At 39.2% G+C, this 23699-nt stretch overlaps 1 protein-coding gene across 1 annotated transcript in view; it reads left to right on the top strand.

Annotated features, from left to right (window-relative positions):
* The window catches only part of CAMK4 (calcium/calmodulin dependent protein kinase IV), a 209837-nt gene that overhangs the window by 116952 nt on the left and 69186 nt on the right, over positions 1-23699 (top strand). Inside the window, exons 3-5 of the mRNA XM_008704943.2 lie at positions 4197-4259; positions 6187-6269; positions 21168-21240. Coding sequence (XP_008703165.2) covers positions 4197-4259; positions 6187-6269; positions 21168-21240 — 219 coding nt within the window. The remainder of the gene's footprint in view (positions 1-4196; positions 4260-6186; positions 6270-21167; positions 21241-23699) is intronic.

Raw genomic sequence — 23699 nt, 5'->3', positions numbered from 1 at the left:
TAAGCAAAGCTCTGCAGAAGAGAATTGTTGTGAAAATTAAAAGACACTTGTCTGCTTATTTATTTATTCACTAATAATTTGTATTTTGCCTTTTTCCACAAAGTGGTTGAGGAGCACAATTCTGTACTTCACATTATGTTCTTCTGTCATTGCTCAAACCACAAAGGGGCCTAAGAAGCCAGAGAAGGAATAGAGCGACAAGACTTATGGTCTCAATCCCCACAAAGAACATGAGATGAGCCTGAGCATTTGATGTGGAAATGTACTTGACTGAATCCTAGAAGCAGAGTAGTAGTCTCTACTCATACAGGTTACCCCAACTCACCAAGAGTATTTAAAATCCCAGAGTCCGGGGCGCCTGGGTGGCACAGCGGTTAAGCGTCTGCCTTCGGCTCAGGGCATGATCCTGGCGTTGTGGGATCAAGCCCCACGTCAGGCTCCTCCGCTATGAGCCTGCTTCTTCCTCTCCCACTCCCCCTGCTTGTGTTCCCTCTCTTGCTGGCTGTCTCTATCTCTAATAGATAAGTAAAAAATCTTTAAAAAAAAAAATAAGTAAAATCCCAGAGTCCACATCTGAGATGCCCAGGTGCCTCAAGTCCACCAGAAATCTGGTGTTAAAAAATCCTCTTTTTCTCCTCAATTTCTTTACCACCTCTGCCTTCATGCATCATTCCCACAGTGCAGAAACTCGTTTCCTTTTCTTTCCCTAAGTCCTCATTATCTCTTCTTCACATATTTTTCAATCCTTTCCCCCTTCTTTTCTACAACCTTCTCATCCCCAGCACAGGAGTGTATCTGCTGTCTATCTTAATGAAGGGTCCATATTTGATTAACTCTGTTCCAGTGCTGGAGCCTTTTTCTTTGATGTTGCTCTAGAATTATGCCTTTTACCCATTTCTTTTTCTTCCCCACATGGAGAAAGATAGTAAAATTGGGATTTCTTTCAATATTAAGGAAAGACTTGAGTTCTGTGAAGTTTTGAAAACTATACACATCTGTATAATAACGACTTTAATTGTTTTATTAATTTTTTATATTGAAAGTATTTCAGGGGCGCCTGGGTAGCGCAGTCGTTAAGCGTCTGCCTTCGGCTCAGGGCGTGATCCCGGTGTTCCGGGATCGAGTCCCACTTCGGGCTCCTCCGCTGGGAGCCTGTTTCTTCCTCTCCCACTCCCCCTGCTGTGTTCCCTCTCTCACTGGCTGTCTCTCTGTCACATAAATAAATAAAATCTTTAAAAAAAAAAAGAAAGTATTTCAAAAGCCATTAAAATTGGATGTTTCAAAGGTGATTTTATGAGGATGAAAGTAGATATTTCTTTGAATCTTTAGGGCAATTTAAATAGAGGAGCCAAAATAGGTTTTAAGAAAAACCCCATGTGCCCAATCCATTTCAAGTTGGCAACTAGAACAATAAAACAATATAAGTGGAAGACAAAGCCCTTAATGATTAGCAGTAAAATTCCGTAAATTTAGAGAGGCAGCACTGTAATCCCTGCTTGTCAATCTGGCTTACTCTATGACAGATAAACACTCAAGACGGCACTGTGACTGGACCAACTCCTTTGGGCTTCCTCAGATCCCTTCTGTCTACCAGTCTTCCGGACTCGGGAGAGCTGGATTGCCCGCTCTGTCCACTGCGTGCGGTTTGGCCAACCGGACACACACCTGAAACTTCTGACCCTTCCAGCCGCTTCTAGATTTGAATGAGATATAACACCTCATGAGGAGGAGTATGGCATCACAACTGCCGAAGAGACTGTATGTGCAGCCTAAGAGTCTGGAAAATTACCACCGCAGGGCCAGATTTCACCTGTGGGCAACAGGAGAAGTAGGTTCCAAGGCAGGTGAATTCTCCCTCCTTCCTATGAACTTCTTCAAGGCACGATGGCCTGGTACAGCTCCTCGGGACAAGTACTGTGTGCCAGGTGGATGCAACTGCCCGTATGACCTGCTGTTTCTTTACAACTCATTGGGACACAGTAGCCAGTGTGCTGACTGCATTGTGTCACCTTGCTGGATGTCCCTGTGTCCCTGCTCTAACTGCACCTTCCAAATAAAACACCAGCATGTTGATCCTTGCCTCACATCGGTTTGCTGGGGAACCTAGGCTAAATACATCCCCTAACTTAGAATTTTAGTAATAAACGTTATATATTTTATAATTGTAAATTGTTAGTAACAAAAAACTACCATTCTTCAAGGTATTTTGTAAATAGTGAAGGTAGTTTTATGGGTTTCAGTTTTGTAATATTGACGTGTTAAATCCATCTGTTGATGCTTCTGAAGATGCTAGTTATAGTAGCACTTGGAGACTAATTTCAGGTTGCAATAATGACTGTTCGCATAGCTGCCCAATGACTTTTGTGGTGGACTTGACAGTTATTTTCTAGAAAAACATCCCTGATTCTGAGTGGCAAGGTCAAGGCTCAGTCCCTCTCTTGGCCTTCCCAGGGGCTTGGAGGGGGAAGTCAGAAGCGGGAATGAAACACTAATTTCTGGAACAAGAGGAATATTGGAAAGATGTGAGATGCTGTGGCAGTGAAGGTGCACACCTGTGTGACCTTCAAGATGTGATACCTGTGGAGGAATCACTTCCCAAAGCAGGACCATCTAGGAACTCAGACTTCATTTCAAAAAGATAGCAAATGACCCTGAGTTTCTCTCTGGGGAAGACTTACTGACCTCAGTCTTGTCTTGTCATGACACATCACTCGTTTATCTGTCCATTTCTCTTTTGTCAGCTTCTCCTTTTCAAATCTACCTGCTCTTGGTTTCCTTGGTTGGCATCGCTCTGACTTGTAGTCCGGGTTTTGTCACTCAGCGTATTCTCTTCGGATTGGCTTTTCATGCACCATTTTAAAATTTTTAAAAACATTATGCAATAATGAAAAATAGATTTATTTTGTAATAGTGAGGAAATCCTTATTCACCTGAAGAGAAGATTGTGATAGAAACAATCTGTATCCACTGCATGATTCCTCCTATATGAGGCATCTACAATAGTCCAACTCATAGAAGTAAATACAAAATCATGGTTACCAGTGGATGAGTGAAGGGGAAGATGGGGAGTTGTTCAAGGGTTATAAAGTTACAGTTGTACAATATGAGTAAGCGCCAGAGATCTCTTTTACAACATAATGCCTATAGTTAACAATAAAGTCTTGTGTGTTTAAATATTTGTTAAGAAGGTAGATCTCATTTTAAGTGTTCTTACCACAAACATACACACACACACACACACACACACGCAGCACAAAAGGACTCAAGAAACTTTTGGAGGTTATGTGATTACCTTGTGGTGATCACAAGCATATACATATGTCCAAACTCACCAAATTATATACATTAATTATGCGTGATTTTTTTGGGTACCAGTTATACTTCAGTAAAGCTGGAAAAAATAATAAAAATGATTTAAAAAAATCAAGGTAATCTGTATCCACATTTTTTCTTCATAAGCATCTGCAGAAACTGAACTAGAGCATGAGGCAAGAACTCTTTGGCAGAGATCTGTCAGTGTCATCTGCCTGTTCTAGCAATGCCTATCTTTTTCACAGATCTTTCGTTTGATACAAGTAGAGTATTAAAAACAGTCACTGGTAGTGGCAGACTCTATCCTCTTTTGCTGTCACAATTTCAGAGAAAAAGAGAATACCTCTTTCTTGATTATTTGAGCAAAATTTCTGGGGAGGGCCCTGATTGGGATGACTCAGGTCTGGCAGATATCTCTGACCCAATCATGGTGGTCAGGGAAGAGAATTCTGATTGATTCGGCTGGGTGATATGCCCACCTCTGTGTGAGAAAGGCAGGTGAAGTGATTGACAGCTCCAGTGGGTGTGGGACAGGGATTCACAAAAGAAAAGAAGAGGAGGAGGAAACAGGTTGATATGAACCTGTGCCTCAGTGGTGAGAGCAGTGATTTTTGAAATAGGGCCATGCAAGAGGTTTGACAAGTTGTGATCCACATTTGTAACGAGTTCTACTTTATGTCTGAAGCAGAGAAGGAAGACATACAACTGAAAAGGCGTTGGGTGGGGGGGGGTAGGAAAGACACACAAAAGCTTAAGAATGAGCCTGTCTGCCAATTACCTGATTCACCCAGGTGGTTATTGCCATTTCTGATTCTCTGCTACAGTTAAGGCATTTCTAAGGTGGGAGTTTCTTTTCAGTTTCTCTCTTTCATTTTGCCTTCTAGGTGGACAAAAAAATCGTAAGAACTGAGATAGGAGTTCTTCTTCGCCTCTCACATCCAAACATCGTAAGTGGTTTTTAATCTACTATTGCAAATAATCTTCAAAGTTGTAGACTGGGATTTTTGTTCTTTGCTGCCGGTGCTGATAACGAGAAGGAGATACTTCTACCACCAATCAGTAGCCACCGTGGCCTACCTCCTGTCCTAGTCTGATCACATTTTTCAATTCTTTAGTTGAATCAATCTTAAAAATAATACCACTCGAAAGAGTTTCAAAATGGACTGATCAGCCATATATATCATCTTTGTTTTCATGCATGAAAGGATAACTAAAAATTGAAGAGTTTTGTTTCACTCTAATAAAACACTGGCTTTTCCCTTTTGTGTGTCTATCTTATTAATATGCCATTGCTGAAAAAGCCTGTGAAGAAAATGCATTGCTTTCCAAAGTCATTTCAGTCTCCTTTGAGAGAATATCTACTTCAGAAACAATGTGAAGATTCAAATAAATGATGTACTTGAATGGGAAAAATAAAATGTCCTCAGAAGCTGTGCTCTAGGCTATGTCCAGACAAAGGCGCTGAGGGAAAGGTCTGGCAAAAGCTTTCTTGAGCCAATGAAGTGAAAAGAGCAAAATCATTTTCCAGTCCATAACTTGAATTGAGCCAACTACTTAAAGAAAATATTTTACTCATTTCTTTGAGAAAATTGCAGCGTCCAGGAGGATGACTAACCTGCAGTACTTAGGCTCCAAGCAAAGTGCTTAAAACTTAACGTATGCGTTAGCAATGCAGGCAGCTATAAATAACAGAAAACTTGAATATGGTAGTCTAAACAAGTATTTTCTTTATGTTATAATCAGAAGGCAGGCTGTTGCTAGCATTGGTTCAGCTCCTCAGTGATGCCATTCAGGACCTAGACGTCTTCCACACTCAATGCTTTTCCCTCACAGTCCTAAATGGCTGCTCCACAGTCTTCACAAGTCTTCAGGCCTGTACTCTAGAGAGAAAGAATCAGAAAGGCCTCACCAACAGGGTATGAAGAGAAGAGGAGAGGCTTTTCCAGAACTTACAGCTGCAGCAGAATTCTCTCCAGATTTTATTGGCCAGAGCTGGCCACAAGACCATAACTCTTCACTGCAGGAGACTGGAAAATTGGGGAACAGAACTATAGTAAACAGCTTAGACCAATCATGATCTGTAATTTGACGCTAGGCACCTTGCTTCCCTAAACAAAGTCTGTTTACAATAAAGTAGGGGGAAGGAGCTTTGGGTAAGTAATAAATAAAAATTGCCACATACAATCACCACTTTTACATTATCCATCTCTTCCTTTCAACGAAAAGCCAGTGTGGAATTTTCCCCAAATACAGATCAGTTCTGGTCACTAGATTCTCCAGTATATTGAGGAAAATATCCAAAATTGGATGGATTATCTGAATGTGATGAAAACCCTGTTATAATCAATCAAATCAATGCCATTGCTACTTTTCTGAGGATCCCTTTATCCACCAGCAACTTTTTTGCTGTTGAGAGATAACCTTTCCATAGATAGACTTTAACCTGGTCCTGTTCTGCTTCAAACCCCAAACCAGGTTCCTGTTCAGGAGAAAGAAGCATTTACATCACGAGGAACCATGATGCTTTCAAATAGTTCAAGAAGTTTTGTTTCTTGCTTTTGTTTTTTAATTCTGTAACAATTCAGAAATTGTGATGTTTTGGCAAAATTTAGGAAGTGTTTCTAAGGCAGGTATCTTTCAGCTGTCAAAAGGATAAACATAAAAACTCAAAAGGACTTTTAAGGAAATGAGGTAACTGATAAAAACAACCAGAGAGTGACAGATGGCTGCTTGTTATCAGAATGTGAGACCTTTATTGACGATGGTCCAATGTATTACTATTACAGAGAGTGTTGTTGTAGTCATAGCGTTAGCTTTTTCCTAGAAAGTTGAAAATAAGGAATTTATGATTTATTTTTTAATATCTTTTCCCAGATAAAACTGAAAGAGATATTTGAAACCCCTACAGAAATCAGTCTGGTCCTAGAACTGGTCACAGGAGGAGAACTGTTTGACAGGTGAGTTGGTTCTAGAAATCTAACCAGAGAGAGTTTTTGCTTCCAGGCACCAAAAGGTATCAAAGGGAAATTTCTCCTGACAATTTTCATAATGACATATCATGCCACTTGATAAATTCTACTAAAATAAGTCATAAGAGGAGTACAGAATAGAGAGAGTGTGTTACTTGCTATGATGTGGGTAGGTGAAAATTTGTGTTGCTTAGTGAGTAAAAAATGAAACACTGTAATATCAGTTGCAAACATTTACTTTCCCAATAAAAACAGATTTCTAGAGTCATTCTAAATTTAAGCTAAATGGTAGCATTTATGAGAATATTTCATGAGAAAATATTTGATGAAAATTGTAGGAAGTTAAACATGTAATAATAGTATTCTCTGTTAGGATTCAAAAGCTCATAAAAATCAATATTCTTCAACTAATTATTTTTAGGCCTACTTTATTAGGCTGTTTAGAGTTCTAAGATGCAGAGTAAAACGTGTTCTGTTATATCCAATTATAGCCAATTTTAGTTGTCTGGTCATATGCTCATCACTCAAGGCAGAGTTTGAGGATGCCAGGGAGCAGGTCTGAAAATCTGGTAGAGCATAATATAGGCAAACATTATGTACAAGAGACAGAACCTTTCAGTTTTAAGTGCAGCCCTTTGCTGTGCTCATTGAGGTAATCAAAAAAGAATGGAATTGGAAGAAGACAAAGTGACTAAGTAGGTACATTTTAGAAATGGTTAGAAGCTGTGCACTGATAACAAAGTTTTTGTTGGTTAAGAGAGAAGTGGGGTGCAGAAAGAAGACAGGAGAAAGATTGAGGGAACTGCTGATAAAGCCTGAGTGCCTGCAGCACAGTCAGTTCTCAATAAATGTTTGCTGAATGAATGAGCAACTGCTATAATGAATGGACTCCAAGGAGAAAGATCTGCAGGGGATAGGGTTAGAATGTGTCTGGGAAGAAGCACTCCTACCCTTCCTCCCCACCCCAGCTCTACCTGGTTCAGCTTGCTGCCTGCTTCAAGAGCTTCCAAAGGTATTCGTGTTAGTTTTCAAAGGTTCTGTCTGTTTTTAGTGTTCCCCGGTGCAGATTCGGATCTTCTGATAGCGCGGAGTAAAAGTGGTCCCGTTTGATTGGCGCTACACACGTATCTTCAGCAGATACATGATTTTGCTCATATATACATTGACATTTTCTCAGAACAAGTTATATGAATTATCAGACATTAAAGATTGTAACATTTTAAGTCTATCCATACTTTACAAATAAATGAGTCAACTTTGGGAAGTGGATCTCAGCGGCCTGAAGACGTCCTTCTGTGGCGCTGGCTGATAGTCATTTGGATTCATGGGTCCAGATCCTGACTTAAAGGGCAAATACTTAAGCTAGAGCGATTTGCTTACCTCTCTGAAACTCAGAACAAATTTGAAGGGACTCTACGCTGCTAAGAAACCCGAGACACTGATCCACCAGAAGAATAGTTTTGTTCTAAGATCATCATGTTCCCTTTGTGCTTAGTGAAGACTCTTCTGGTCTAATTTGCTTGAATGTTACCAGAATTGGCCAGATATCAGGAAGATGGGTAGGAGAAGGAAGGGAAGAATGAAGGGGCGGGAAACAGAAGGGGGAATGAAGCATGAGAGACTGTGGACTCTAGGAAACAAACTGAGGGCTTCAGAGGGGACGGGGGTGGGGGAATGGGCTAGGCCGGTGATGGGTATTAAGGAGGGCATGTATTGCATGGTGCACTGGGTGTTATATGCAAGTAATGAATCATGGAACTTTACATCAGAAACTAGGGATGTACTGTATGGTGACTAACATAATATAATAAAAAATTATTATTAAAAAAAAAGGAATTGGCCAGATATGGCTTCTTTTTCCACACCTCTATAGCTAACTCTTTCGTAGACATATTTCTTCTTTAGGCATTAACGGGGTCAATTTATAGTTAGATCCTGATGCCTTTGGAGCCATGAGGGTCTCTCTAAAAGAGAACTAACATATGTCTCTGCTAATTGTGGTCTATCAGAGAGAAACACTATGTTCTTCAATTGTAAATAACTGCAGGACAGGAATGTCACACTAAAGCTGTCATCTACCAATAGCACTTACTATTTACCTACTTACCTCTATTTGTTTGAATTATTTTTGAAGCAAGTCTCTTTCTGTCCCTCTCCAGCCTTTTTTTTTTGAAAAGATTCTGGTTCTCTCATCTTGTAGTCTGGTTGATGTGATGGCATGGAGTTAATTCAGCTCTAGATAAAAATGAAAAACTAAATATTGTTGATAAATTTCATTTACAGAGATAAATGGATGAAATGTTCAGATTTAACCGAAGATATCTAAAGAATGGCAGACAGCCAGTAAAGCACTCAATCACTTATAAACTCTTAGTGGTCTTAGATCATAGACTTTTTCCCCTCAAATATTGTTGTCCACATATCTGTTGCCATATCTGCTTTGAACTTGGTTTCTCCATTAGGTTACTTAATTCTATAGTTATCTTTAAAATTGTATCAAGCCTAAAATATATCCTGCATTATTATCCATGTATTGCTTTCTTTCTTGAGAGTTAAAAATCATAATATGGTCTCTTTTTCCTGTACTTAGGTCAAAACTAAATTTATTTAATTGTGATCAAAATCCATTCCTGTTGTAATGATGATGTTAATAGTTTCTAATGAATGAACTAATGGAGCAATTGATGAAGAAATAATTATGTTAGTCTTTTATAGTCAAAATGGTTGTATTTTATTAGCAAAAAATCTATTCCATGTTGCTTCTAAAATTAGTGATAAGCATAGTAGAAATCCAAGTGGAATCTGCTGTTTCATGTTGAATATAAATAGTAAGTTGCATAGGACAATTGATTAAAATTTTTGGAATAAAGTCAGTGATTTTTTGTGTCCAAGAAAATCTCCCCAAAGCCCTTTACAAAGTTATGATATCATGGGAAAAAGGAAGCTCTAGAGCTTTTCTGTTTCATCCTTCTCGATCTCATCATAATTCTTAGAAATTCACTGCATTTTTTAAGTGGATACAATGTGAGGTTGTTTGCTTTAAGAGTAAGTTTTCAATTTTTTTTTTCAGAAAATGATTGTATTTTAAAGCAGCTATTTAGCAGTAGCCTTACACTGATCTGATTAAAATTTTGAAGAAGTATTTTTTCTCCTGACTTTTGTCTGACTCCAGTATCAGAATATATTATGGCTTTTTAACTTGTCTTTTTTCTGTTTTCTCCTTGGGTTTTTGCTTGTCTGATTATGCTTGTTCAAATGCCAAACATTATGCATAAAAGATTTGGGAGTATGAGGCTTGAAATGTTGTAACCTTCCAAAAAAGCAGATTTTCTTTTGCAGGCAGTTAAGGTAAGGAGCAGATCACTTTAATCCAATCAGATATTGGGTTGATTCAAAGCTGGGGTTCCTGAAGGCAGATCTATTTCTTGTCAACTCTTACTCATAGCGTTTTGCTCTTTAAGGGTTCCAATTTAAGTCAGGAGATTGTTCCAGGGCCCCCTTTCTTGACAGACCCTAAATGCCAACTTCTGTTCCCTCCATCCTGTGAGATGGCCAGAAGCTTTGTTCGTCTTCTCAGCCTGTTTGCTACTGATGTCGAGTCAGTAAATGCATCAGTAAATGCCTTAAAGGGAAAGCAGAGGCATCCAGTGTTAAGTTTGCTTTGCTGGGTTTTTCTTCTCTCCTGGATCTTGGCTCCTGAAGCCTTCACTTCCTTGGTAACTCTCTGATGTCTTCAAATATATTTTTAAAAAAATATGTTATTTAGCTTGTTTTCATTGTTCTTTCCTAGAGGCTTGTCTCCCCCACTGTTGCTGAGAACAAAAAATCAATATATTTGGTTTTTAAAGTCCTTTCCCAGACACTATGTTTTCCTCTTTTATAGCAATCCTTTGGGGTAGGGAGGATGAAAAGCATTGTCCCCACTTTACAGATATGGCAACTGAGAATGAGGAAAGGTAAATGATCTTCCCAAATCAGGCAGCCAGACTGTCTTCTGGTCTAGCTCTGCTTCCTCATGCAGCCTCGCTGTCTTTCTTATTGAATCCAGTTAGTCCCTTTCAAATCATTTCCAAGAGAGTAAACTATTGTTTATTTTATTTATGGAGAATCATGGTGTATTTGTTGGTCCTATGCAAAGCTATATATTTAGCCCCACTCAATCACTCTTCATGTGTTTTGAGGTATTATTCTATTTTTTTCAAGAGAATAAACTGAGGAAATTAAGTCATAAAGGCAGGCTTGAAACTCAGGTCTATTTGACTACAAACTTTTTTTTTTTCAGTTTTCCAAGCTGAAAATATTCTTTGTAAAAACTGCAAGTGGTCCAAAAGCAAGAGAGGTAGTGGTTATGTTTGGGGACTATGCATTTAGCCTATTAATCATCTGACGGAGTCTTAGTGTATCAGTCCTTAGAGTCATCTCTACTTCAGCATTTCAGGTCTCCTACTGTTGGTGGAAATGGAATTTTCAGGACATTGCCGTTTGAAAAAAATCCAGAAACAGAACTTAGGGTTTTTTCTTGCCCAGTCTCCGTAGAGTTGTGCCATGGTTAGTATTGAGATTAACCAAATGCAGAGTACATCTGAATTTATAGACTGTTGTGTCAAAAATTGGTCATTGATGTACTTGTTTAAAGTGAAGATCTATAAAATCTGGTTGTCTAAAAAGGATAATTAGTCACTATAACGAGGGCCATTTTTGAGTGCCTGCTGGGGTCCTGGCAGTGGTGGGGCATTTTACTAACCATGATCTCATTTAATCCTCACAGTAACACATGTACAAGGTAGGCCTTGATATATACATTTTATAGACCAGATAACCAGGACCAGAGAGGTCCATTAACTACTTTTAGGTCACTCAGCTTATATTTGGTCTACGACAATAATTAAATGAGATTGGACTCAAGTATGTCAGACTCCAAAGCATATGATTATTCTACCATGTCATGCTGCTGCTATGTGAGCAAATGCAAACACTCTTAATACTTAAAATAAAACTTCAAATTAGTAATGTAACACTTTGTCTTACTTGAGTGTTGGCTTAACTTAAATATTAATATGTATATAATTGTTTTTCAACCATTGAAAATTTAAATACATCTTCTCATTTATGCAGTTTTATCTGGCTGTATGTAAAGAAAACATATACTTTGATTTGGACTAAATTTCTAGTCTTTCTAGAAGCTGGGCTATAAAGGAAAGGATAAAAGTGAGATAGTAGTAGGAGACACAGGATAATTGGAGGCTTATTAAGTATTTTAAGCTGGCACACTGGGAACACATTAATTTGCTGGCAGGAAGGAGCCCACAAGCTGGAGAGGTAGGAAAATCTGTGTGAGAGGGACTTATATTTGGAACAATATCCCAGGGAAGACAGAGGGAATAAGATTTGGAGTCAGATAAAAGGATTTGTTTAAAATAGAAAAAGTTCTCTCTTCTTCAGAAGCAGAAAGATTCAAGAGACAGAAGGCTCAAAGGACCTAGAGTAGTCACAACAATGTTGCAAAAGAAGAACAAAGAGGACTTACTCTTGGGGCTGGGATATAATTCTGCTCTACTTACAAACTAGTAAATTAGCCTGTTACACTTTCGTGGGTGTTGGAAAAAGGTATGAGACTCCTGGGTCAGAGACGAAGGATTTGACTGCTCATGGCACAGCAAGCATCATGGACATCAGCTAGTTTGTGTTATTTCCCTTCACTCTGCAAATTCCACAGGGGCAGCACAGCAGGCTTGGGTGGATGCCTACATGTGGAGGCGCCTGTGTTCCAGGAGAGAAAATAACTTAACTGTACATAAACTGGCAGATGAAGAAACAAAATGTACGATTCCATTCACCCATGAAAAGGAATGTTCCTTTGATATGGATGAACCTCAAGAACATTATGCTAAGTAAAAACAAACAAACAAACAGGAAAGACTACATATTGTATGTTTCCATTTATATGAATTTCAGGAAGGGTCAAATCTATAGAGACAGAAAGCAAAGCTATGGTTGCTTAGGGCTGGGAATGGGAGTGTGCTGGGGGAGGGGAGAGTGAAAGAGGTTTAAGTAGTTCAGACTTATTAGTCTCTATTTTAACAATATTGTTGGAAAAGAGAAATTTACCTCCTAACAATGGCTGGGGGACAATGGACTAGGCGCTTGTGGGAAGAAGTGGTGAAGTTTGTAAATGGGAATGTGAGAACAGACTAGGGCAAAAATAAGGATTTTTGAGGAACGCAAAGCGTCTACTGAGGCTGGAGGTTGTATGTTTTTGCAGAGTCTGGTCTGTGGTATTTTACACTGTTGGCTAAACCTCTCCATATCTTTCATGTAGTCTTTGACATTGTCTCTTTTTCCCTTGGATTTTATTCTACCTTTTCAGTTTTCTCCCTTTTTTTAAAGACTTTATTAATTTTTTTGAGAGAGAGCGAGCATGAGCACAAGGGAGGGGGAGACAGAGGGAGAAGTAGACTCCCCACTGAGCAGGGAGTAGGGCTCGATCCCAGAACCCTGGGATCATGATCTGAGCAGAAGGCAGGTACTTAACTGACTGAGCCACCCACATGCCCCTGGTTTTCTCCTTCTTAATCTTTTTCCTGAGTTCCTTTTCTTTTTTACATCCTTTAAATGTCCACCTTTTCCTAAAGTTCTTCCTACGTTCTCTGTAGGTAAATTGGACACTCTCCTGTGGTATCAACCACATTGTTGACTGTTGTCTCAGCAGAGATGAAAACTGTATTTTCAACAATCTGCTAGACATTTTCACCTGCACATGCCATAGGCACCTCTAGATCAGTATGTCCTCAAATGAACTCAGCATTCTTCCCTCCACTCTCTTTTTTTTATAATAATTTTTTATTATGTTATGTTCGTCACCATACAGTACATCCTTAGTTTTTGATGTAGTGTTCCATAATTCATTATATGCGTATAACACCCAGTGCTCCATGCAATATGTGCCCTCCTTAATACCCATCACCAGCCTATCCCATTCCCCCACCCCCTTCCCCTCTGAAGCCCTCAGTTTGTTTCCCAGAGTCCATAGTCTCTCATGGTTCATCCCCCTTCTGTTTACGCCCCCGTTCATTCTTCTGTTCCTTCTCCCACTGATCTTCCTGCTATTTCTTATGTTCCATTAATGAGTGAAACCATATGGTAATTGTCTTTCTCTGCTTGACTTATTTCACTTAGCATTATCTCTTCCAGTCCCGTCCATGTTGCTGCAAATGTTGGGTAATCGTTCTTTCTGATGGCTGAGTAATATTCCATTGTATATATGGACCACAACTTCTTAATCCAGTCATCTGTTGAAGGGCATCTTGGCTCCTTCCACAATTTAGCTATTGTGGACAATGCTGCTATGAACATGGGGGTGCATATGGCCCTTCTCTTTACTACGTCTGTATCTTTGGTCTTCCCTCCACTCTCAATCTTGCTTCCTCCTCCTACCTCTGAGTTGACTTAACATCTGAGCTGGTCAGCATTGAATTCTCCCTCTTCCTCTCACTCTGCCCAGCCCCCTCCCCAGAACTCTTTCTCTGAGCAGCTTTCAGATCCATTCTCTCTCCCCTTTCCCACTGCCTGTGCCCTTTTGAACCTTCACATTGTCTTTCCCATTGCCACAGACTCCTAACTGGCATTAATTTCACTGTCTTCCATCCCTCTATGTTTAAAGCACTGATTTGATCAGATCAGCCCAAAAACCTACTCCCTAAAAGTCAGTTCTTTTAAGCATAGCACACGAAACAAGGTAATCTGGCCTCACCCTAGTGTTCTGGCTTCATCACCCACCTTTATTCCCTTCTCACCACTACGCCAACCAGAGCACATTGCCTTTACCTTCAGTGGGCTCCTAGTCTTGAAGAGGGAAAGTAAAAATGCTATATGGACCCTAATACTATCTTTCAATACTACCATCATCTCCCCAAAATGTGTTAGGGCTTACAGAAGCAACCACAATATCACAAGATAAAAAATAAATAAATAAATGAGGTCAAGGAACTAAAAAGGAAATAAAAATAAGAATCTGTACACAAAAGACATATCATAAGATACTTCATATTTGCTAGAGGTTGGCCACAGATTTGGCATAAGTCTTCATGTGGGGATGATACATGGTATAATTGGGATATAAACACAGTCCTTTGGGCGCAAAATCAGGGGGTCTTCTAAGGCAGAAATGGCTTCAGGGAGGAATAGAATATTTTAGCTGAATTTTAAGTGAGAAATCAGAAATTAGCGAGTAACGGATAGAGGGAAGGGTAAAGGGATATCCAAAAGCAGAGCACTTTGGCAGGACTAGAAATGAGTTCCTTAGTCTCTGTTTTAGAAGCTGTTCTAGACAGAAAGCAAGCAATTGCTAGATATTTGTCAAATGAATGACTGAATAAACACTGTGCTCTTGGACAATGTGTATTACATCTTTGAGTCAGGCTTTTCATTTACAGTATAAGAGAATTGGGCCAGGGCTCCCTTAGGCCCATTCCCAGGTCTGTAGCTTGATTTGACCTCCCCTTTCTCCTGCACTGTCACCTCCCCGACCAGCATGCACAACTCCCTCACTCTCTCCCTGGCTTTCAAATTTAACAGTGTCACTAGTGTCTTTGAAACTATTTTTTAAGCATATGAATTTAACACTCTTCAGGAGAGCTCTTAGAAAAAGCATCAATATAGGCTAAGATGCCATCAATGAAATGTGAAAAGGCAGTGAATGAGGCTTATAAAGGACTGATAGATTTACACAAGGTACAGCAGAATTCACTTTAATGTATGTGACTGAGGATTGATGTACTGGCAGCCCTTAAGACTTGGTTCCTGAAACTCCTGTTTGGGGCTTTTAACCTATGTCGTTTGATCCTTCAGTACACATTGTCATCAGACCAGTATCTTTCTTGCAAAAACCTATAGTCATCTAATAGCACCTCCATTTGAGAAAAAGCTATCACTGGTGGGGGGAGAAGTAGGGCTTCTAATCTCCGTGCCAGGAAGTCTGAGGGCCTCAGGATATGATCAGATTAGAGCTCTTCAGCTGCATCGCCGGTGCTAACTGCCAGGCTGGAGATGTGCTCAATTCAATTTGCAGCAATTAAGGTGACAGCAACAAATGCACAAAAGTCTTATTTTCAGGCAGATCCGTGGAGAGAAATAGGCGTTGCCTGTGCTGCTTTGCCCTGCAATTTTAAAATGTTGAGAAGGAAACCAGTTCCAACTGTGGGGAGGAGGGGCACGCACTCCCACACGGCCAACGGTGGCAGTAAAGGCACCGTCCAGGACGAAGAAGGCCTGTGCAAGCCAGAATCACAGCCTGGGAACCTATCCCCGTTGTACTTCCTTCCCAGATCTGCAGATGTCAGCTAGGCCTGTTAGTGACTGAGGAACCTATGCAAACGAGAGCTCAGGGTAGGTTTTTGGGTCCTGTTGTGATTAAAGTCCTAGGAGAGATTTTGTTTTTACCCCCGAGTCTTCTAGCCCAGTTCACAGAGGAACGATGAGAAATTGTGCCGCACAGCAGCAAACTTCATGGCCCTGGACCTTTGAAAACAATCTTAAGATGCTGGTAACATCTTAACTGCTTTCTTATTATTTTATAGAGCATGAAAAGGAAGATTAGTTTGCTAAATCTAAGGGGAAATAGAGCAATAAGTATGTTTAAATATAAAAACCAAACTATCAACCAAAAGTGTCCTTTTTCTACAGCTCTAAAACCCTTACAATGATTGAATATTTCATTGCTCCAACAAATTGAAGGCATTAGTATATTTTATGTCAAGCTATAAACCCTTGGCTATATATACGTGGCAACTTGTTTTTTTTTTAAATTCCAATTAAATTTTATGTAGAAATCGTTACGTGTTGCCTCGTGAAAGAAATGCTTGCTGTATTTTGCTGAATTTGAATCACTTTGATTTTTTTCAAAATAAGTTTCTAAAAAGACCATGTTATTACAATAATATCTAGGTACTAACTGAATGTATTCCTAAGACCAGCAACACCCTCTCTACTTGGTGCATTTGCTTTGGGAGCTTCTGTATGGCTGCTCTCCCTCTGGATTGATAGCCAGGTTCTTGTAGTGAGCGTCACTTCCCCGTCCGGGGCTTTGTTTCCCATGAGAAGGAACACAGGCAAAGAAGTTGCTCACATGTCCATGGTCTGAAATTCCTCTGTCACCCATTCACTTGGCAGTTAGTATTGATTCTACAAATATTTATTGACTGCCCACTATGAGCAAGGCTTGGAGGTAGGCCCTGTGGGTGAAACAATCTAGTGAGAAGGCTAAGAATTTTCCCACAATAACCTGCAGAAGGCCTTGGCCAAACACACCTACTGTAGTCATGCCTAAATGAAAAGGATTGCAAGACTTCATTTTCCTTTGCTTGGTCACTGATGTCTTCACTTGCAGTCTTAGCCGTAGATTATAAACCTGCCTTTGCAACTTGAGAAGTTCACTGTTACTGATCTTTCTAGTCACCCATGAATGTCCTGGTTGGTAGCGCAACTGATAAAATACTCAAAGTTGAATGTTTTGAGTTGCAGAAACCTAACTCTGTAACACTCTGATGAACAAATCAACTGGGAACAAAATCCCTTGGAGCAGAAGGAGCCTGGAAGAGGCACGGTTAAGTCCTAATAGTAGGGCTAAGCTGTGGCAAGTGTAGCTCCTGGGGATGGGGTGGGGAAGGCACCTGCATTCTATGCTCCTGTCCCACATATCTGCTCTAGAGACCTTCTTGACAAGAGAATTTGTAAATCCTTTGGCTGTACAAACCTCAGTATAACATGTAGTACATCCGTGGTGATGTTTTGTTAATAATTTCTGTACTACCCGCAGTCTCATCTGGGGCAGGACCCAAATCTTATTCTTTACAGATTCAGCAAATACCTGGCTCATGTTAGACAGAAATATTGGTTGACTATCACTATGCCCTCTGCACTCTCTAATTCTCACTACAGTGTTGGTCCTTTTTCTTAGAACAGTCTTCTTCCTCTCCAGTCACTGCTCCTCCACACCTACCCCACTCTCAGCCCCCACCCTTTCTGCAACTAGAAAACTTCTGTACACCCTTGAGGTCTGAGCTGAGATATAGCTACCTCCGGAGTCCTTTTCCCACCCTGCACAGCCTCCAGAATAGATCACTGGTCCTCTCTCTGAGCTCTCGGGTCATTTTCTAATACCTCTGCCACAGCATTTAGCACAGTGTGTCGATTGTTGTCTGTCTGCTTATACCAAGAGAAACCCCATGAGTGCAGAGGCCATGTCTGGTTCACTTCTAAATGCCCAGCACATAACAGTCATTCCATAATATTTATTAAATAAATGAATGAATGGACATATCTGTTAGAATGCATCCTTTATATTAACAAGATGAAATATCTTACTAATTTAACTTATACTGTGGAAAATTAATGAGATTTCCATGAACTATTCTTATACCCACTACTCTTCCCTCTCTCACACCTGAAAACAGGTCCCCCCAAAATTCAGTCCTTTATCCAGCCAGTCCCTAGATATTCACACACAAGGTCATATTCTGAACACAAGCATTGAACTCTAAATTATTCCCAAATGAAAATGTATAAACATCATATTTGGGCCAAAGCTTGAGAAGTCATAATAAATCAAAATATAGGGAGGAATTTCTAGTGTGTGAAGCATTGCCTCTCTAAGAGGTAATGATGTTCATAAGAACTCCTGTATTTGATAGACAAGGAGGATTTCTCATCAGGGAGGCTGCACGTGGTTGTGCAAGTTGGCTCTATACAACCCCAAGGAGTAGTGCTTGCCTAGACTAAGCCATGAGGAGCACCCCGTAGGGGGGTACCACAAAACGGTTGCAATAAAGCTCTAGCCTTGGTAAGTGGCCATGGGGAAAATCCACACTGTTTTTTGCAGGGCAGGAGGTAACTGATTTTATCCTCTTCTGGGAAGAAAGGGAGGTGGAAAGAAAGTTAACTATTGGCCATTCCTTTCTACCATCTTTGTAACAACTCCCTCTGTTAACAGGACTGGAGACAGCCAAGCTGCTGAGGGTGCAGGTGCCACACACAGAGGAGACACCAATTACATTTGAATTGGTTGATGGACATATCACAAAATCCACATTTAGAACAAAATGCAGAGGATTGTGTAATAGTAGCCAAAGTTCTCAACTTACCCTGACACAGTAGTCCTTCTTTTCCTCTTCTCTCATGCTTAATTTTAATATGTTCAGAAAGTATAGTACAAGTAATTATTTCAATTAAATGTTTAGTAAGTAGTCTATGTAACTTATTCGTGAATTGGAAGAATTTGTGATCTTGAAAGGAAATATTATCTGAAAATTGATTTTCAAGAACTGAATAATAATGATTCCCTGAATATTGTTACCCACTTTCACATTTTATTTGAAATGTGTACAGAACAGGTATCCAATGAGTAAAAAGGTGAGGAAAGATATTCCATCTTTCATCCTTTGAAAAGATGATGGGTTTGTGTTTCTTGACAATGTTCTGAATAATTGAATAGAAAAAATAATTGAAATTTTTGCATCAATATAATTTTTTGAATCTTGATAATTATGGTCATAAAGGTATCTTCTTATATATTATTTAATTTATTTCTGTTTTTTTCTGCTCTTCTGCATCATCCATCCTCTATTTTGGAAAGATTTTATAGATTTTTAATTCCAGCTTTTATAGATTTTTAATTCCAGCTGCCTCAAGAACTTACTTCTTACCACAACATTAAAAAAAAGAAGAAAGGAAGATAACTTTCTGAGAAATAAATATGCTACTTAAAATATTAACAGTCTAAAAAATTTCAATGCAAAACTATAAAAAAATGTTTAAGTTTTGTTTCTTATATGTTTTAAATTGACCTTTTTCAGACATGTCTTCACCATAAACTTTTTGTCAGCTGAAAACATCTTATGCAAGTTGGTAATCTTCAGTGCTGTCAAAAATGTGTTTTCTCTTGAAACTTTGGGAAGATAGAAACAGCAACAGTGTGGTTTTCCAGTTGTCCCAAATATCCCTATACAAGATATTTGTCAGAATCTCACAGACAATATCTATAACAAAACCAGGTGACAAGGCTTCCCCATGGAGCCTAGAAAACAAGTAAATGAGGACAAACTAATGATGATTGCAAGAGCCCCATGGTATTGGCATCTATGTTAGAGGAAGCAAGAGGTCATTGATGAACCCGAGAATAGGAGAACACTCAAATCTCCAAAGCCTCCAAATCACTGAGAAGCAGAATGGGCCAATACAAGAACAGCTGAAATTGTGAGGGCTTTTTGCCTTCCAAATTTCTGGGAAGCACAAGGGCTGCACCCACAGTAAGGTCTGAAGAGACAAATGCAGTCAAGACCCTGTGAACTCCTGAAACTAATATCTGAAGCCCCCTTGTGTACATGAGGAGAAACTGCTGAGAAGAGACTCCAGTAACCAGAGCAGAGATGCGTAGAGGCAAGGGAATGAAGTTCCAGATAGAAAAGAGATCTTAGAAAGTTTGAGGTCATAATTTTGAATGCTTCATGAAAACAATCAGTCAGGGGCCATGAAACTAGAAAAGATAGTCTGACCTATCACTCTATCAAAAAGGTTAAGAAAACCAACTTTGCTTAAAAATAAGCAGCAACAGACAGGTGTCTCCATCAACTGCAATACAAAATGATTATAAGAGCACAGAAAATCAGCATGTCAGGAGGATATGCCCACAAACAGATGAAAGTATAACATGATCTACAGAATATTAAAGTTAATATTACTTAATACTAAAATTAAGAAAATTATAGAAGAAAGAACAATAGAAATCAAAAGTAGAAAAACTCATGATGTGTCTAATTGCACACCCCTCAAAAAGAAAAACCAAAGCCGTGGAAGAAAACAAAGCATTCTAACTGAGGAAAACATTACTGAAATTAAAATGGAAAAGACTTAAGTTAAAAGAAAGATTCCTGGGGCGCCTGGGTGGCACAGCGGTTAAGCACCTGCCTTCGGCTCAGGGCGTGATCCCGGCGTTGTGGGATCGAGCCCCACATCAGGCTCCTCCACTATGAGCCTGCTTCTTCCTCTCCCACTCCCCCTGCTTGTGTTCCCTCTCTCGCTGGCTATCTCTGTCAAATAAATAAATAAAATCTTTAAAAAAAAATAAAAAAATAAAAGAAAGATTCCTTAAAGGAAAAGAAAGTTTCCTCATCTACTCCATGCAAAAAGAGCAAGTCATTTATTTGGAACAGAAAGCCAGATGGAGAGAGAGGAGAGGGGAGGGGTAAGGAGCAGGGAGCTACAGGTAAAAGGAGGATAAGAGACACAAATACCAGTCAAATTGTGTGCACCTTATTTGGATACAGATTCAAACAAACAAATTTCAACATGTCCAAGACAATTGGAAATTTGAAACACTGTGTATTTGAAAATATTAAGGAATTGTAATTTATAGGCATAATAATGGCATTGTAGTTATGAATTTTGAAAGGTCCTTTATATTTTTAGAGACAAACTCCTTATTTATGAATGAAATTATGTGATGCCTGATATTTGCTTTAAAATAAAAAAGAGGATGGGAAATAATTGAGTGGATAGATAAAACAACACTGACCATGACTTAATAATTATTGATGCTGTGTGACAATTACATGGGATGGTTCATGGTATGTTGCCTGCTTGGTATATGTTTAACACGATTCCCAGTACAGGGTTTAAAAAGAATTTTTTTGTCCTCAGGATGGCCAGTTCAAGCCCAGGCAAAATAAATGTGTTTCATTTTCCTAAAGAAACCCAAGGTTTCTAGAGTATCAGTTTGTAGAAGTATTTCCCCCAGCATTAATGCTGGCACGTTTACATTAATTCAGTTAACTTCTCTTAACATCCACTGCCCTGAATGCATGTGTCTGAGAAGCATTTCCTGGTTTTTTTTAGGATTGTGGAGAAGGGATATTACAGTGAGCGAGACGCTGCAGATGCTGTTAAACAAATCCTGGAGGCAGTTGCCGTAAGTGTGAATTGACAGCAATAGCATAACTCTTGGTAACCTTTTCCTTGTACAGCATCGTCCCTTAACAAGTGCATGTCTGTGACCAGCCGTAACATTTACAGTAAAATAGTATGAAATACTCTGGAGACAGTATGTTGAATACATTTATATTTTCTCTTGATTGCTCCCACTCTGAAAGATGCAGTTCTCCTATATAATGCCATACATCTGTTAAAGTAATTTCCCATTATTATGAAATCAAATCAGACTTTGGGGCTTATGGTCCTTCTCTCTTTCTATTTCTTGAGTTTGTTTATTGTTTTTGTTGTTTGGCAGGGAAGTGGAGGAGGGTGGAACGTGATAAATATAGATCTGGGAGCATAGAGATTATTGATTTTTCTTTCAAGACAAGAAATAAGGGAATTCAAGTGAAAAATTCTGACAATTTTTTTTAAGGAAGAAATATAAGTTAATGCTTTTAAGGAGAATAAAGTTTTGTAAGTTAATGGTGGAAACATGCACTCACATTTACACAAAAATATAATTTTGAGAAGCTTGTTGGATTGAATTAATAAGGAAAAATTTGCCTAGATGAAACAAACTCTGCTGGTGAAAACCTTCCCATATATTCAATGGTGTCTAATATCTGCTGGAACACGTTGGTGATTCATTTATTGAATATGAAGTCGGAACAAATTATTCTCTGAACAAACAGGAATGAAGCCCAAGGGGAAATGTTTATCAGGGTTAAAGAGACAAATGTATAAAATATACCCAGAATTAAGATATATTCCATTGTTTACAGTCAATTATATAACTAAAATCATCATTCAGTATCTTGAGAAACCAGCCATAGTGACAAAAGCACATGTCCTGTGAATTTTACCCCCAACTAAAACAGGAAGGAGGGAAGAGAGAAGGGAGAGAGGGAGAGAAGAAGGAAGGAAAGGAGGGACTCTAACATCTAACTAGCTTATCTATCACCAATGAAAAGGAAAAAAATAGTCTCCACAATCTGCATAGGACTGCTAGAGAGAGTAGATCTATGGTCTAATCAAATCCATGATTGCGCTATCAACACCAAGTTCAGTTGGCTTTATAGCCCAGTCTTTCCAAATTATTCCTTCCTATAAAAGTGTTTTGGTCTTTTTGCTATGGTGGGGTATAAAAAATTTGAATTGGGGGTGGAGAAAAGCTGGAGAGGCTGCCCTGAAATTTTACTCTAAATATATAGTGCAGCCCCTGATTATATGAATATTGAATTTCAAATTCATACTCTTATTATACCTTAAATAACCACTCCGTTCCAGATTTTTCATCAAACAGTATAGTTACCATCCCTGGTTTCCTAAGCTTGCCAATTTGGGAATGATTTTTAACTCTTCTCCCCTCATATCCACCTTCCCAACTTTAGTTGGGTCTTCCTTCTACTGCCCATGAACCTAGTCCTGCTCCCTGCCATGCCGTGACTGCTCCTGATGTGCTTTATTAAACGAAACCAAACAAACAAAACAATACCACTTCTAGTTGCTTCCAGTCCCTGGCTTAAAGATATAAGTCTAGAATTTTCTTTTGCAGTCCCTATTTTCATCTTGTCACTTCTGAGTTCAATAATGGCCATTTTATGCCTTTCTTAAGTACGCATTTAAAAACTTCATTCTTCATTACCACATGCAATAGATTATCTAGTTAAGTAAACGTGCTGGCAGTGGCCCACCATCACTTTACCCAAATCAGCAGGCAGCTAGTGTAACAGTTAAGATTACTTTGGGAGTCAGACAGAGCAGGGTTCAGTTTCTAGATATGTGAGCTTGGCCCGAGTCACTAAGTTATCTTTGAGCCTCAGTTTCCTCATGGAAAATACGCATAATATTCAATCTAACAGAGTTGTGGGAAAGACTAAATAAGATGAAGGGAAAAGGATAAACAACTTTGGACTCAGTACATTCATGTAAAGGTGTATTAGATGTTGTAAATCTATACACAGATGTCTGCTCCCCAGCTAAGTACTAAAATCAGAAACAACTGACGGTAGTCACTGCTCAGTTACCAAATAAGTAACTGAAAATTTATCAAAATAGGAAGTCACTATTAACCGTTTTGTCTTTCTAGATACTGATACGTTTAGTGAAACATCCTTGTTATCATTTTTCTACTCATTTCATATGAACAAAGCTTTCTTCATAACTTGCTCCCGTTCATGAGATTCTTTTCTGCTAACTTACTATCATTTAATTCTTTTCCTGGCATTCAAAATGCACCTTCTTCAATATGTTCTTTCTGGTTGCCTCCATCCATTTAGGTCAGCTCTTGATTCTTTTGGCTTATCACAGTGGGCATGCTTCAATTTAGTGATACCTCAGGTTGCTGACTGGGAGAGCTCTGTCCTCATTCAGTGAATGAGAAATGAATGCTTTCCGCATCAGACTCTTCCACCTATTGGAGTTACACCAATTAAGGAATAAAAGGGCCCCCAA

The sequence above is a fragment of the Ursus maritimus genome, unplaced genomic scaffold (genome assembly GCF_017311325.1).
Source record: "Ursus maritimus isolate PB19 unplaced genomic scaffold, ASM1731132v1 scaffold_5, whole genome shotgun sequence".
NCBI lineage: Eukaryota > Metazoa > Chordata > Mammalia > Carnivora > Ursidae > Ursus > Ursus maritimus.
This window is presented reverse-complemented; position numbering and strand designations above follow the sequence as displayed.